Below are 13,769 nucleotides of genomic sequence, written 5' to 3'. Positions count from 1 at the left end.
TACCTGGACAGCCATAACATTAGGAATATTTTTTGCCAAATGGCAGAGACAAAAATAAGACCTATTTGCTGTCAGGTTTTAGACCTTGCGAGGAAACTGATTCTGAGGCCCAGTTAATCATCCTGACTGGAAACTTATTTAACGGAGCTCTCATTCTGAATCACACATGAGGATTTTGTGAATAAGAATTTTAAAACTCCAGGGGCCTCTGGCAGGCTCAGTTAGTAGAGCGTGCAACTCCTGATCCCGGGATTGTGAGTTCGAGCCCCATGTTGGGTGTAGAGATTACTAAAAAAATAACAAACTAAAGAAAAAGAGAGAGAATTTAAAATATTAAATGTACACCAAACCCTGAATTTTAAGTCGTCATTCGCTTCTGTTTTCTCACTAGTTCATTTCCGAACTATTACTTCCCTTTCTCCCTTCCTTCATCAGTCCATCTATCCATCCATTTATATAGCAATTAGTATCAAAAATCTAGTAAGTGTCAGATTTGGCGTGAGGCACTGGAAATACTATGGTAAATACGTTGGTCATGTGCCTTTCTTCGTGGAGCTTACAAACAAATGATGTTTTGATTGCTTCTTTGAAAAGAAAGGACTCATCGTCTCAAATCACCATAATTTTTATGCACTTGTTTCAGTAACATGTATTTAATGAGTATCTTCTCTATGCCAGACTCAGCGCCACTATACGACAGGATCTATCACGGAAAACATTCCTGTCCTCATGCGGCTGGGGAGAGACAAACAGTAGCCATACAAACAAGCAGATCTGTGCAGATCCTCTTCACGGGCATAAAGTCTGAAACTTTCGCAAGTTCCAAAAGCAGAAAGATAGGGGCACCTGGGTGCCTCATTCGGTTAAGTGTCCGACTCTTGATCTCAGCTCAGGTCTTGATCTCAGGCTGTGAGTTCAAGCCTTACACTGGGCTCCATGCTGGGCGTGGCACCTACTTTAAAAAATATAAATAATAAAAATAAAAATAAAAAGCAGAAAGATCATGTAGAACCAGGGACATACATAATGAAAATCACTCAGCTCTTAATTACAATAACATAAGTTAAATAGTCCTGCAAAGCCAGAGAAAAGACCAAAGGTTGAGATGCTGTGATCGAGCTATGGAATTTTTCCGAGTTCCCCAGCAGCCTGAGCAATGTAGGAAACCATATATACTTAGCTGTTACTGTCAGATCAAAGAAAGCATTTCATATTCATAAAAGAGACAAAATTTTCCCAGTTAAGTAAAAGACTTCTTAAAGAAGGTTTTCATATAGGGGACGCCAAATATTGGAAAGACCAAGGAAGCCCGTTCTCTTCACCGAACTGTTTGCAGCAAATGCAGCAAGCTGAAAGGGAGCAATAGTGACAGATTTCTCTTCTATCGTCCTCTGTTCCTTTTCCCCAGAAGGGATCCTAAGGACATTGCTGAGAACCAGTTGTTAAGAGATGTGAGGGAGGGATCTCTGACTGTGCCCGGTCAGTGAGCCCAGCCTGACTCACTGAGTTTTATGTATCCTGCCTGTTTCTCAAACTCCCCTGGTTGTCGTAGCACCTCAGAGCTTGTCCCACAACTTGTCCCACAACTAGGCAAAAGTACAAGTCGTCAAAGCTCCTGTAGGCTCCCAGGAGAAGCAGGGAGTGGTAGAGGGAAGAAGGACTAGGATTGTTTCCGTAAATCTCCTTGCCCCTCAACTTCTCACGGCGACCCATACCCTCAACCCCCTGGAGCCTAGAAAATAGACTTTGCTTTTGTATTAGATTTCTTTAAAACATTCCGTGTGAACCAAAATTCATTTTCATATCCAGTTGCTACTCTTCTTCTCCATTAATTCCTCTCCTCTGCCCTTTTAGAAGAGATTATTTGACGTAGACCCATAAATGATAAAAGAAAGAGACGAGGACCATCCTCTGCTTTGGCTTGGATTTGAGTCTCTGATTTTTGCACAACCTTTAATGACATTGGCCTAATATCTCATCAGCACTTGGACTTTTTCCTGTTGTCCATGTAAATCACTGCAGTGGCCTTCAGTCTTGGCAGATAAGTGAACTGTAAATAATTTTGCTTTAAAATGGATCGATTTGTCATTTTTAAGCCACATGAATTCTTTTCATCATTTAAGCTCCTAAGTGCTGTCTGTATTCATTTGCTCTTCCGAGCAAATATTTTCAGCTCACTTTATAAGTACCTTCATTTTGAAATCATTCCGTGAAATACTGATGAGTTGATTTTTTTTTTTCCCATTTCCATTTATAAAAACCACTGCATCTTCCCGATTTCCTTGGCCTGTCAATAGTTAAGAAATCATTCGTGCTGGGAGATTGGTACGGTTTTATTTTAAAAGGTCTTATGACACAAGTTTATGGCTGTGTGTGGCCAAGGACTTTTATGGGGTTTTGAAAATTGAGCCCATTTCTTTCGTCCTAGTCAACTGATCTGATATTTAAAAATAAAAATCTTCCTTCACAAAGATCTGAATAGTGGCAGGAGCTCGCATTGGAAATATCCATCTCGATACGTGGCACATCTTTCCAACTAGTTGCTCAAGCTGGAGAGCTGGGAGGTGGAAATCCCTGTTTCCAAGAGGTCCTCCCCTCCCTCCTCCTTTTGTCTGCCCTCCACTCATCATTCAGCAATGCCTATTGAATCTGAACCAAAATGTCTTTGACTTCACTTGTCCCCCCTCTTCCTCACTGCTCTTCCCTAGTGTAAACCACCTTGCGTCCCTCACATAGACCGCACAGGAGCCTCCTGACCGGCTCCCTGCTTTGACTCCTGTCCACACCCACCTATTCACCCTTCACTAATCAGACCAAACTTTCTAGAAGTCACTTGGCTCCTGGCACATCTCTGCTTTAAATTCATTAGTGAATTTCTCCTCCCCTGAACTAAGAATGAGTCCCAAACTCTTGGAAGTAGTTCGCAAAGCCCTTGCCGTATATGGTCTCCAGGCTCATCTCACGCCACCCTCCTCCCCTGCTGTGTCACTCCGCCTTCTCTCTGTTCTTCAGACAGTCCAAACTCATTTCTGCTTTGAGGACTGAGCATGGGCTACTTCCATTGATGGCCTGTTCTTCCAGAAGCCTCTCCCTATCACCTATCTAAAAAACATTGCAATATGTTGTTATCAAACTGCTATGATTATTTGATTAATATCCATCTCACACACACACCCCCCTCTAAGTATGCAAGACTTTAGGTGCCATCTCTTCCTTTCTTATCCATTGTATCCCTGCGAATCCGGCTCATAGGAACTCATCAGTATGTATTTATTGGATGAGTGAATAAACGCAATGTGGGTAGTTACTTAAGGGGGCCTAGTCCGGATGCTCTGTCATTTGTGTGCTGGGTGCTTGCACGGTGCTAGTATGCATAGAATAACAGGCTTGAAAATGTATCTCTAACTACAGATACTTTTCTTTGGGCCAGTTTCTGACTTAGAAAAATGAGGAGAAGGACAGTCCCATCAGATGCAACTCTGATCCGGTGGTATAACGAGTTAAGAAGCGAATTTGTTCTCATGGGCCAGGTCTTCCCTGGGAGGTAATCCAGGCTGCCGTAAAGGGGACGTGTTGACCTTCGTTTGCGAGATACATAAACCTGACTTTTCTCCTGGATAGTTCTGGGCTCTAATGGGATAAAAGACCACATCACAGCTAATTAGCATGCTCACAGAAAACGAAAAGGAATATTTTGAACTTTTGCACAAACACACAGAGCATAGCTTCAAAAAACTTAAGAGTACCAAGATATTAAATATAGAATGCATCTTCAAATTAAGTAGTTTTCATAATTGAACTTAGGAAGAAACAGAAAGTGAGGTTACATCTTACCAGGGGAAAATCCAAACAGCTACCAGATTAGTGTGCATTAGCCCATTAGTGTGGGTCAGAATGTGTCATTTAGTGACAGTGTTAGTGGTGGCATCGTTTTTCGAGCATATTCTCAGGGTGCTGCCTTACTTTTATTTTCCAAATTTAGGAACAAAGTTTAGATGGCATTTAGAAGGGATGCAGAAATGCAGTTTCAGAGACAGTTTTACAAACTCATTCCACATTCTGTCATTTTGTGTCAGATTGGACCAAAGTGAGTCATTTATTGGGAGGTGAGAAAGGGTGTTCAAATTTGAAAAATGGCCCGAGCCATTTCTGGTAGACTTCATTTGCATACTCTGGTAGTGGCAAAGCTGTGTCTTCAGTTAAACCCCAGTTTCCCAGGTCCTCCGTGTCAAAGATTTGTTACGGTGGGACAGCAATCAGAGGGTCTTGGGAAGCCTTGAGGTGGCAGACAGAACCTGTGCACACGCATTTGTGGGCATGTGGGTGAAAGCACGTGTGCAGTCTCTGCGGGAGAAAAGTCCAGCCCGTTATCGGATTCTGCCAGTGGGGCAAGGTTGCCAGGAAGAAAATTTTCTCCAATTCAGAAAGAGGGAGTGAGTGGCCGAGGTTATAGCTCATTTTCCAGGGATGACAGAGTGACCCTGGGAAAGAAGAGCATGACGTTCGCTCAGGTAACCCTGCAGCGCGACTCTCTGTGGATCCTGGGGAGGCTTTGGGAAGGGGAGTCTCAACACGAGGGAGCCTGAAGCTGCAGGAGTGGTGACTGACTAACTGTGAAATGAATTTAGTGTCAGTGGATCAATCCCACAATCTGTCATTTGCTACTCATTTGAGGAACTAAAGTGGGCATTTGAATGGAGGGATGCAATTCTCTGGGTGAACTCAGAAGTCCTTTACCTGTTGAATTATTTGCTTTTATATTTAAACTATCTTTTCTCCTCCTTTTCTGAGAGGAGACCAAAAACAAGACATGACCAAAATGTAAAAAAGAAGGGCACCTGGCTGGCTCAGTCGGTGGAGTGTGCAACTCTTGGTCTCAGGGTTGTGAGTTCAAGCCCCACACTGGGAGTAGAGACTACTTAAAAATACAATCCTAAAAAAAAATGTAAAAAATAGAAAGTAACGTTCTCTATTAATTCTCCTTACCAAGGTTTATTTAAAAACAGAAATAGCTTTCAATTTTGTCTTGATTATAACCGGCATTATCTATACATTATAAAAAGTAGACAATACAGGAAAGTATAAGGGGGGGAGAAAGGCACCCTGAATCCCATTTTTTTTCTTTCAATGCTAGTGTGTGTGCACACACCAAAAATGGGCTGATGCTGCATGTGCTTATTTATAATGGAGACCCTTGTAAAGACCACAGTGAAGAGAAACAGATTTCCACCCACATGCAAAAGAGAGTGGGGGATGTATCTGTCATGAACATTTTCTGATTCTGAAAGTCTTTAGCATGTCTCCAGGGGAAGCAAGAAGGCAGCTAGTGAACTTCCTGGGGAAGAAATCGGAGAGCTGGCCCCAAAAGCTGAGTTTGCTGTTAGGGAGGACTGTTGGAAGTTAGCAGAACCAGGTTTTATTCCAAGTCTTTGGAGTTCTAATCCATCCAGGTCCAATCTGAGCATTTCATCCTCAAAAGGGAACAGTGGTGATATGGGGGATGGTGGTGGCTGTCCCTGCCCAAAACTCAGCGTATTTTTCTGGCACCTTCACCAGAGTATGTGGTCCCCTGGAGTCTGAGCGAATTGAGCCTCTCCTAGTTCTACCAAGACCTCCTTGCTAGTTTAGAATATGGGCCTCAAATTTCTCCTGCAGGCACACCAAATACAATTTTAGGTGGTCTATCTTGCCTTCGTTAAGTACGTACCCAGTTTTCCTCAACTTTGAAACCTTGCCAAAATCCATACTCACATCTGTAATCTGTAATAGTCAGGGGTAAATGAAGTTTTTGTCCTCCTCGGCTTTGCTTCAGATGCTTACTTCAGAGCAAAGGCTAGAAGGGAGGGAGTCAAGGGGCTGATATTTAAACGAAGGGGACCTTGAAAATTTCCATGTAGATGGGAAGTGAAAGGTGAAGGATACCTGCAGACAGAGTGAGGAATGCTTTTGATAGGATTGATTGTAAGACCAAGGGGAAGATTTTGATGTTATACGGAACTTGAAGGAACTGAAGTGCTCTGGGTCAAAGATCTTATAAACCACGTAAAAAGCATACGCTGTGTAGGTTCTGTAAGAGACGACGGAGATACCCCTTCTTGTCCCTTTACGATGCTCTTAAGCAGATAAGTGTAGGGACATAGTATCTATTAAGTGAGAGGCAGGATTCCAGAGTTTTTCTTTTGAATGGGGGAAACGAAATACCTGGGCTTACCAGCAACTTTTATTCAAGAAAATAAGAACTGAACTTATTTCATATCCTACCAGGTATTTTTCCTCCCACTAGGTTTTGCTCTCCATTCAATCAACATTCAAAGAAAGAGCATTTCATAAAATAGGAAGGGTCTTTTGCTGAGCAGGTTTTAAGGAACAGGAACCTGCTTATTCTATTGAAATTTCATGAAACCCTTTCCCTTTGAAAACTGCTTGGACTTTGGACAGGTTGCAAATCTAACAAGGCTGACCTCCAGAGGTCAACCCATATATAAAGTTTGATCGTGATTTTTTAAGCAACAGCAGTGTCAGGAGATCAAGAGGTGAAATGCACAATTGATTAGCTAAGAATTACGGAAGCTCTTCATATGATAATTACTTATATGCTTATAAGTGCCAGTGCACACAGAATGCTAGGCATGATTTTTTTTTAAAGATCTCATCCCTTCCCCTTATAGTGTAGAAGGACTTCTGGCAAACCTTCTCATAAAAGTTGGGCATTTTATTATCGAAAGATATAAAATGAGAAGTCCCCAGGAACGTTTTTAGCCCTGGTGGTATTTCTTCTGGCTGTTAGAGCCTTACATTTAAATCACCCCTGGTATTTTGTCTCAACATATTTTGTCAAAAACATGAGGATGTTGAAGTGATTGATACATGTCGTATCGCTCCCCTGAACTTCAAACTCATGTACCCAGTTGCTATTTAGACATCTCCAGATGGATGTCTAATAGCTCAAATTTATAAGCCCAGAACTGAATGCTTCCAGCTTCAAGGACCCAAGTAATCACCCCATCATCTCTCCCATATCAGTAAAAGGTGACGTCAGTCTTTGAGTTGGATCAGCCACTCTTCTCCCTACTTTGAAGCCATCCTTGGTTCCTTTCTCTCATAGCTCCCATGCAACTTATTAACCAATCCCTTGGTTCGACCTTCAGGATGTGTCCAGAATCTGACCGCTTCTCTCCATCTCTGTCACATTACCCTGGGCCAAGCCATCACCCTCTCTAACCTAAGTAATTAGAGCAATCTCCTAAGGTCTCCCCACTTCTATCCTTGCCTTAGGACCTTTTAAAACAACAACAGTGACAAAAATAAGGATGCTAAATTGATACATCTTGTAATACACGTGCCCACTGTCTTAGCTGGGAACCTATGATGAAAATTGGATTTGTTTTCCACTACAGCCCAGAGAGCAATATGGTTTGTGATTATGTCTTTCCATCTGGCCCGCCCCTCTCTCTGTCTGCCAGTCACCTGGGGATTTATCTGCATACAGCATTAGCTGGAGAAAGATGGAAGCCAAAATGTTGTTGATATATTTATGTATGTGTGTGTAGACGTGCTGAACAGAAACTAGCTGATGGAAACACCCACTCAGAGAACCAATAACAATCTTCTCTCCTTGCTTCTCTCCCTCGCTCGCTTTCAGCAACCGCTGGAAAGAAAAGACAGCCAGAATAGTTCTCAGCACAGCGTTTCCAGCCACCGGAGCCTGCACACGGCCTCCCCAAGCCACAGCACACAGGTGCTCCCCGAGTACCCACCTGCAGAGGCCCCCGCTCCAGATCAAACCGACAGCTCTGGGCAGAAAAAACCAGATCCTTTTAAAATCTGGGCCCAGTCCAGGAGCATGTATGAAAACCGACGTGAGTAGCACCCTGACTCCTATCTTCCCCAGACCCCTGCCCAAGGCTCCAGCTGTCTCTTGAGGCTTCTTGAAAATAGATTTTCAGTGTATAAACAGGGTAGAGGTAAATCACAGTGCGAGGCGAAAGCTTCTCAGAATAGTGATAGAATCTGCTGGATGTTCATGAAGGATCCGTTATGTGTTCAGTTTGGGGTGGGCAAGATGGGGATGGTGGTCAAATAAAGGGACTGAATAAAAACGGATTTATTTTTCCCTTCAGTTAAAAGAAGTGGCAGATAAGAGCTGCTGTCTCATTAGCTCTTCCCCGTGTAGACTGTGGCATGTTCTCGTGAAACAGCTCTGATGTACGCTAGAACATAAATATAATTGGTTTGGATTGCAGGAGTAATGAGAAGAGATTAAATGCTTTCTAGTTTTTAAGAATACTAGTCATTTTTTTTTTATCATCATTCTTTTTAAACATTCCCCTTAGAAAGGAAAAAAAAAAGCAGTGAGTGGTTTGCGCTTTAATTATTTATACTCTGGTTAAGTGTGTTCCTTCGGCTTCACCTTTTCGATAAATATCAACTAATGATGGCATACGTCGTAACTTTTTGGCCCTTATAAACCTAACATTGCCTTCTTGTTTTATTTCTTACTTTTTATTATGAAATGATTCCAAAGACTGTCCACCGTAAATTATAATCATTTATCCTACCGTTATCAACGGAAGCTCCCCAGGTGCTTGAATCTTAGGGGATGCAGACGAACCCCCACTTGGGTGGATGCTATTACTGACATTTTCTCATGAGTACGAATGATTGGTCAGGATGAGTCCACTCTGGAGGTGGGACGTGCACTTCATTTTCTCTTTGAGGCGTGGGATTGGAGAGACTGTTTAATGAGGTTTGGTGAAGGGTTTGATTAAAAGTAGAAGAGAGAAGAGAATCATTCTGCCTATCCTCTTTGTGCCCCCCCAGCCCCCAGCCCCAGCACAAGTTTTGCTAATGGCCACAGCCATGCTTGTTTCTCAGGCAAAGCCCCCATAACCCCACCGTCTTGCCCGCCCACTCAGACTTGGCTATGAAGCCTTTCCTTTGCCGTCTGGAGCAAGGCCAGCATCCCTGCATGAGGAGGAAAGTTGGCCACATTACTGGGTGAACTTCAGCAGTTAGGGGGCACGAGGCAAGTCTGGAGTCATGATGATTACCAAATTTTGGAAGTCACTCAGGAGTCCCTCCATCCTTTTCCTCCTCAAGGGAGAAATATCATTGCCTTCTTATTCTAACAGTGTGGAGGATTAAATAAGCGGTTGTGGCTAAGGGTTCACTATGCTGACAAAAGCCAGATAATTTGAGTAGGAATTTATTTAGTCCCCAGTCTAGAAAGACCCCCTAGAGTATGCCTGAGGCCAGGTCAGAGGAAATGAAGTTCCATGTGGAACGTCCCTCGTAAGCATGAGTTGCTAAGTATGAACCTGGGGTCTGTTCTCACTGTGTCTTCTCACTAATTGTAGTGATTTCATTGAACAAATGTTTTCCAAAGAGGGATATCTTCACATTTCTTTTCACATTTCTCTCTAACCATGTGGCTCCTCCAATCAATGGCCCAACTTCAGTTGATGTTGAGATATTGCTTTATTGACCAAGCTCCTGCTTTTCTCAATGCAGTACACATTTATGACTTTCTCATGTGTGAATCTTTTTTGTGATAAAATATTTCGTGTTCTGAAATGCTGGTGGGGCATCGCGGATGGACAGACCATCCTCAGGCATCCATTTAATAGGAGACTCCCGCTCAAATGCCATTTTCACCTCAATGGAAGCAAAATTCCTTAAGAATTTGGTATTGACTCCAATTTTCCAAAAAGTTGTGTTTTTTTTTTGTTTTGTTTTGTTTTCTTTAACCAGAAACAAAAAGTAAACTATTCTTACCCCACAGCTAGCTGCTTATTTTTAAGCATCGGAATTATTCAGGTGGCTGCCAAACCGAAATCTTTGGAACGGGGCCAGTTTTGTCTTCACTTTCTATAACATGTATGGATTAGGATCCAGCAGCACAAATGAGAATCCATTTCTTTTTGGTGATCGGAGACTCCATAATTGAGTGATCGTAGCAACCTAATTGATGTTAAGATTCACATGGATTTCTCCCTCACCACTCAATGAGGGTAATGATGAGACTTTTCTCCCCAATGGTAATTATTTGGTCTCTGTCAGAGATTTTCTCCTTTCACAGTACCTGCAAATGAACCTACATCAATCTTGTCTTTTAATCAGGATTTTGCTTTATCCCAGATCCATCTCTCCCGTTGCCTTAGGTTGTTTTTTATCTTGTCTTTTGCAGGGGGAGGGGGGGTGGAAGAGAGCATGTAACCTTGTTAGATGTGATTCCCTGCCCTTCCCCCAAGACATACCGACCATCATACTCCAGGAAAAAACAGGGAAGTTGAAGTCAAGAATAACACTTCAAATGGACCCATGTTATCCTCTTTTTATTTTGAAAATATATTTGTCTTATATTTCATTTTATTGTGAAAGGCAGAGTGAAGATTAACACCATCCCTGATCAGATTCCTTCACATGGTCTAAATGCTGTGCAAAATACATATTCTCGAAGGGCTATCTGTCAAAACACCAGTGTCAGAATGAATCAATATGAATTGCAGATGTGTTAATAAATCCCTTTGAAGGGCTTAAATGTTTAATTAAAAACAAAGGCAAGCATGGAAGTCCTTTAAAAGCCATGTTGCCTGCTTTGTCTTTTCTCTAGGAACATATCAATTGCTCACATGTCTTTAAAAATGACACTGATGCAATCTTATTAGTAAATGTTCAGGAAGACCAGCTGGCATATACTAGTGTGTACTACAAAAGAAAGTCTGAAGCTGGCCGTTGACACAGCACCTGTTCACAAAATAGTTTGGAAAGGAAAAAGTCAAAGCTATTTTACCAATGTTGTAAACCTGTCCTATTTGGGAGAAACATACTTACACATTGGGAATCGGTCAGTGGGATCCTTTATTGTGAGTTTAAGGACGTTGGTTGTACTTCTAGATTTTAAGAGCTGTTATGACAGTTCTTATTCGTGTTTTGTTCAGTTCTTGGCCAGATTGGATGATTTGTGTCTCTAAATAAAACACTACTTTGGGGGTGCCTGGGTGTTAGCATCAGTCTGTTAAGCATCCAACTCTTAATTTCGGACTGGGTTTGAGATCGAGCCCTGTGTCGGGCTCCGCACTGAGTGGGCGTTGAGCCTGCTTGAGATGCTCTCTCTTCCTCTCCCTCTGCCCCTCCCCCTCCCTCTCTCTACCTTAAAAAAAAAAAAAGACTACTTTGGTTGAATTGCCAAGAGAATTCGTCTGAACAGGTATTAGTGCAAGAATGAATTCCACTGGGAATCTGATACTTCTTTAAATAAATGCTCTAGTGTGGCAGTCACAGAAGTATACTTAATTTCTTTTTTTTCAAAAGGAAGTCAGGGTTTAGACAAACCTAAAGTTCATGACATGATCAAAACAAGGTCATATGAAAATGCGTTACTTTAGAGTATAATTAAATATGAAGAGTCTAAGATGGTAATGGTGGTTGTATGAAATTCTCAGAGGAACAACTCTAAATACCAGCTTTTTGACAAGAAAAGCACCGTGAAAAAAAGGAAAAAAAAAAAGAAAGCCCGAAATCAAACTATAGTCTTTTAAAATCCACAGCAGCCATGACCTTTACTGTGAAAGCATAACTGCACGTTCCTTATCAATCAAAACTAAATTACAATGAAAGCACATACATTAAGCTTTGCAAAATTGTGAAATTAATATTCCAGCCATGTCGCCTTCGCCTGCTTCGGGATTGAGCAAGGGGGAAAGAGAAAGAGAGATCAATTCCACGAGTTTTGGAGAATGTCAGAGTAAGGATCCGCTGAAAACTTTTATTTCTCCATTATTATTCATACTGTTTGATGTTGCCATTGGTCCCGGGGTGGGGGGGGGGGCTGGGGAAAAACTCAGAAAAGGGAGGGAAGAAAGAGAAGTGCCATGAACAGAAGTGTTATGGTGCCCTTGTTGACCAAGCACAGAGCAAAGACAGGATAAAATAAAAAGCGATGGGCACATTTTATCTAAGTCTGGAAATTTGTGTCTGTAGTAATGGAGACACCAGGAGGTTTCTCTGCAAACCTGGTGATTCCATTCTTTGTAATTATCAAAGGAAGTCTTTTGACTGCTTTGTTGAGTTGTCCCTGGCATTACCAAAGGAGGTAACTGCTGACATTGTCTCCTCGGCAAGAGCTTAAAAAGGAAGAAAACTGGACAAAGTTTTCTTAGTTCTTTTTGATTCAGTCGCACTCAAAAAAAAAAAAAAGGTGATATGAATATCAGAAAGATCATTCTTCCCTGCTGCCTCCTAAAAGCTCCATTCTTGTGAAATCTGCCTGAAATAAGAGAATAAACCATTTTGGGGGAGTGGTCTAGAAACCTCAGTGCCCCTGGGAAGAAGTGGCAGCAGAGAGCACAAAAGAGAGAAATTCTATAATTCTGTAACATGGTTCCCTGCTGATTTATCACCCGTATCATATATTTGGGTACATGGAATTTGGTGGAAGAATGTAATAGTTAAAATGCCAAAGTCAAGGTGACAAAAGACTTTCTTTGTAACATGTCTGTGTTGGTGTATCGTGTTTGTGTCTGTGTGTTCCTAGGTCATCACTGGCATCTTCAACATCCTTGATGTCCTTGGGCATCTTCCTTTTCAACAGGAAGCCCTTTAAATAAATTTGCCATTTCCCCCATTGATTCTGAGAGAGACGCAAATGCTATTTTCCTATGGACTAAACTGTATGATAAGTCTTTTGGCCACAACCACCCATCCCACTACATCTGATACCTAAATGAGCAAAGAAGGAGGAAACTTGCTACCTTTGGTGTCACTATAGCATGAGCAAGTGTTCTTGTGTTAAATGATGCTGAGAAAAATGGGTAGGGGCTGGAAGTCTCTGCAGAGATCCTTCCCTTGTTTGCAAAGGGCTCAGCAGACTTAAGGCCGACTCTGCCAGGAACCTAGAGCTGGCCGGAAAGCACCCGTGGTCTATTTTGGAAATAATCCTCCTGCTTGAGTGAACCCAAGACAGAGTCCCAACCTGATTTAATTTGTTGTTTCAGTGAGGCTATTAGAGCAAATACCCTGTAGCCAGCTAGTCGAACAGAAGGAAAATATTGTTACCTTAGCGTGCTCAAGAAAATATCATTCTCAAATTGCGTTTAGGGGAGTTCTATGATGTAGCTTAACTGTGCGTTCCGTGGAGTCTTGCAGCTTAGCCTCTGCAATTATAATAAAAAAGCACTGGGCATAAAGCACCGCGTAAAGCCCGCAGCATTAAGATAGCTCAGGCAAAAATATTGGATTCAAACTTCTCTGACTTGTATTTACCTGTTCATTTAGTTTCTTTTCTCTTGGTGTATTCATACACCATACATTTGAAGGTAGTGGGTGAGTCACTCTTGCCAACTTGAAATCTAAACAACCACCTTCTTTCCTACCCCACTGTACAAAATTGAAAAAGATGAGAATTCAACTCTCAGGCCTACAGTCCTTCAATCCCAAACCCAATTAATTAAGTAAACGAGAAAGAATGTAGAACAGTATTTGAAAATCTCTTTTAGGATTCACTGCCACTAAACCATTTTTTTTTCTTTAAATAAAAGATGTGTCCTTTTAAAGACCATAAAACACACTCTTGTATATGTGAAAATACTAAAGAAGAATTAAATAGAAATAACTTTTTTATTACCTTAGTTAAGTAACAGAGCGGTACATAGAACAATTTCAGGTAAATCTCAGGTATAGTGAGCATCGTCTCACAGAAATGATTTTTCTTCTAATAAATGAGGGTTTTATTTTAAAGCTCAGGCCATTACTGAGTTTTACGAGTAAAA

General features: G+C 41.7%; 1 protein-coding gene across 18 annotated transcripts in view; it reads left to right on the top strand.

The window, feature by feature from the left end:
• The window catches only part of MAGI1 (membrane associated guanylate kinase, WW and PDZ domain containing 1), a 604,286-nt gene that overhangs the window by 562,583 nt on the left and 27,934 nt on the right, over positions 1-13,769 (top strand). For 16 of the 18 annotated variants that reach the window (XM_057311872.1, XM_026501184.4, XM_026501183.4 and 13 more), the window contains one exon: positions 7,643-7,859. In XM_057311872.1, the coding sequence (XP_057167855.1) occupies positions 7,643-7,859 (217 nt within the window). Of the gene's footprint in view, positions 1-7,642; positions 7,860-11,662; positions 11,747-13,769 lie in introns of all 18 variants that reach the window. The other 2 variants (XM_026501192.4, XM_026501191.4) reach the window with 1 other exon arrangement.

The sequence above is a fragment of the Ursus arctos genome, unplaced genomic scaffold, assembly GCF_023065955.2.
Source record: "Ursus arctos isolate Adak ecotype North America unplaced genomic scaffold, UrsArc2.0 scaffold_14, whole genome shotgun sequence".
Taxonomy (NCBI): Eukaryota; Metazoa; Chordata; class Mammalia; order Carnivora; family Ursidae; genus Ursus; species Ursus arctos.
This window is presented reverse-complemented; position numbering and strand designations above follow the sequence as displayed.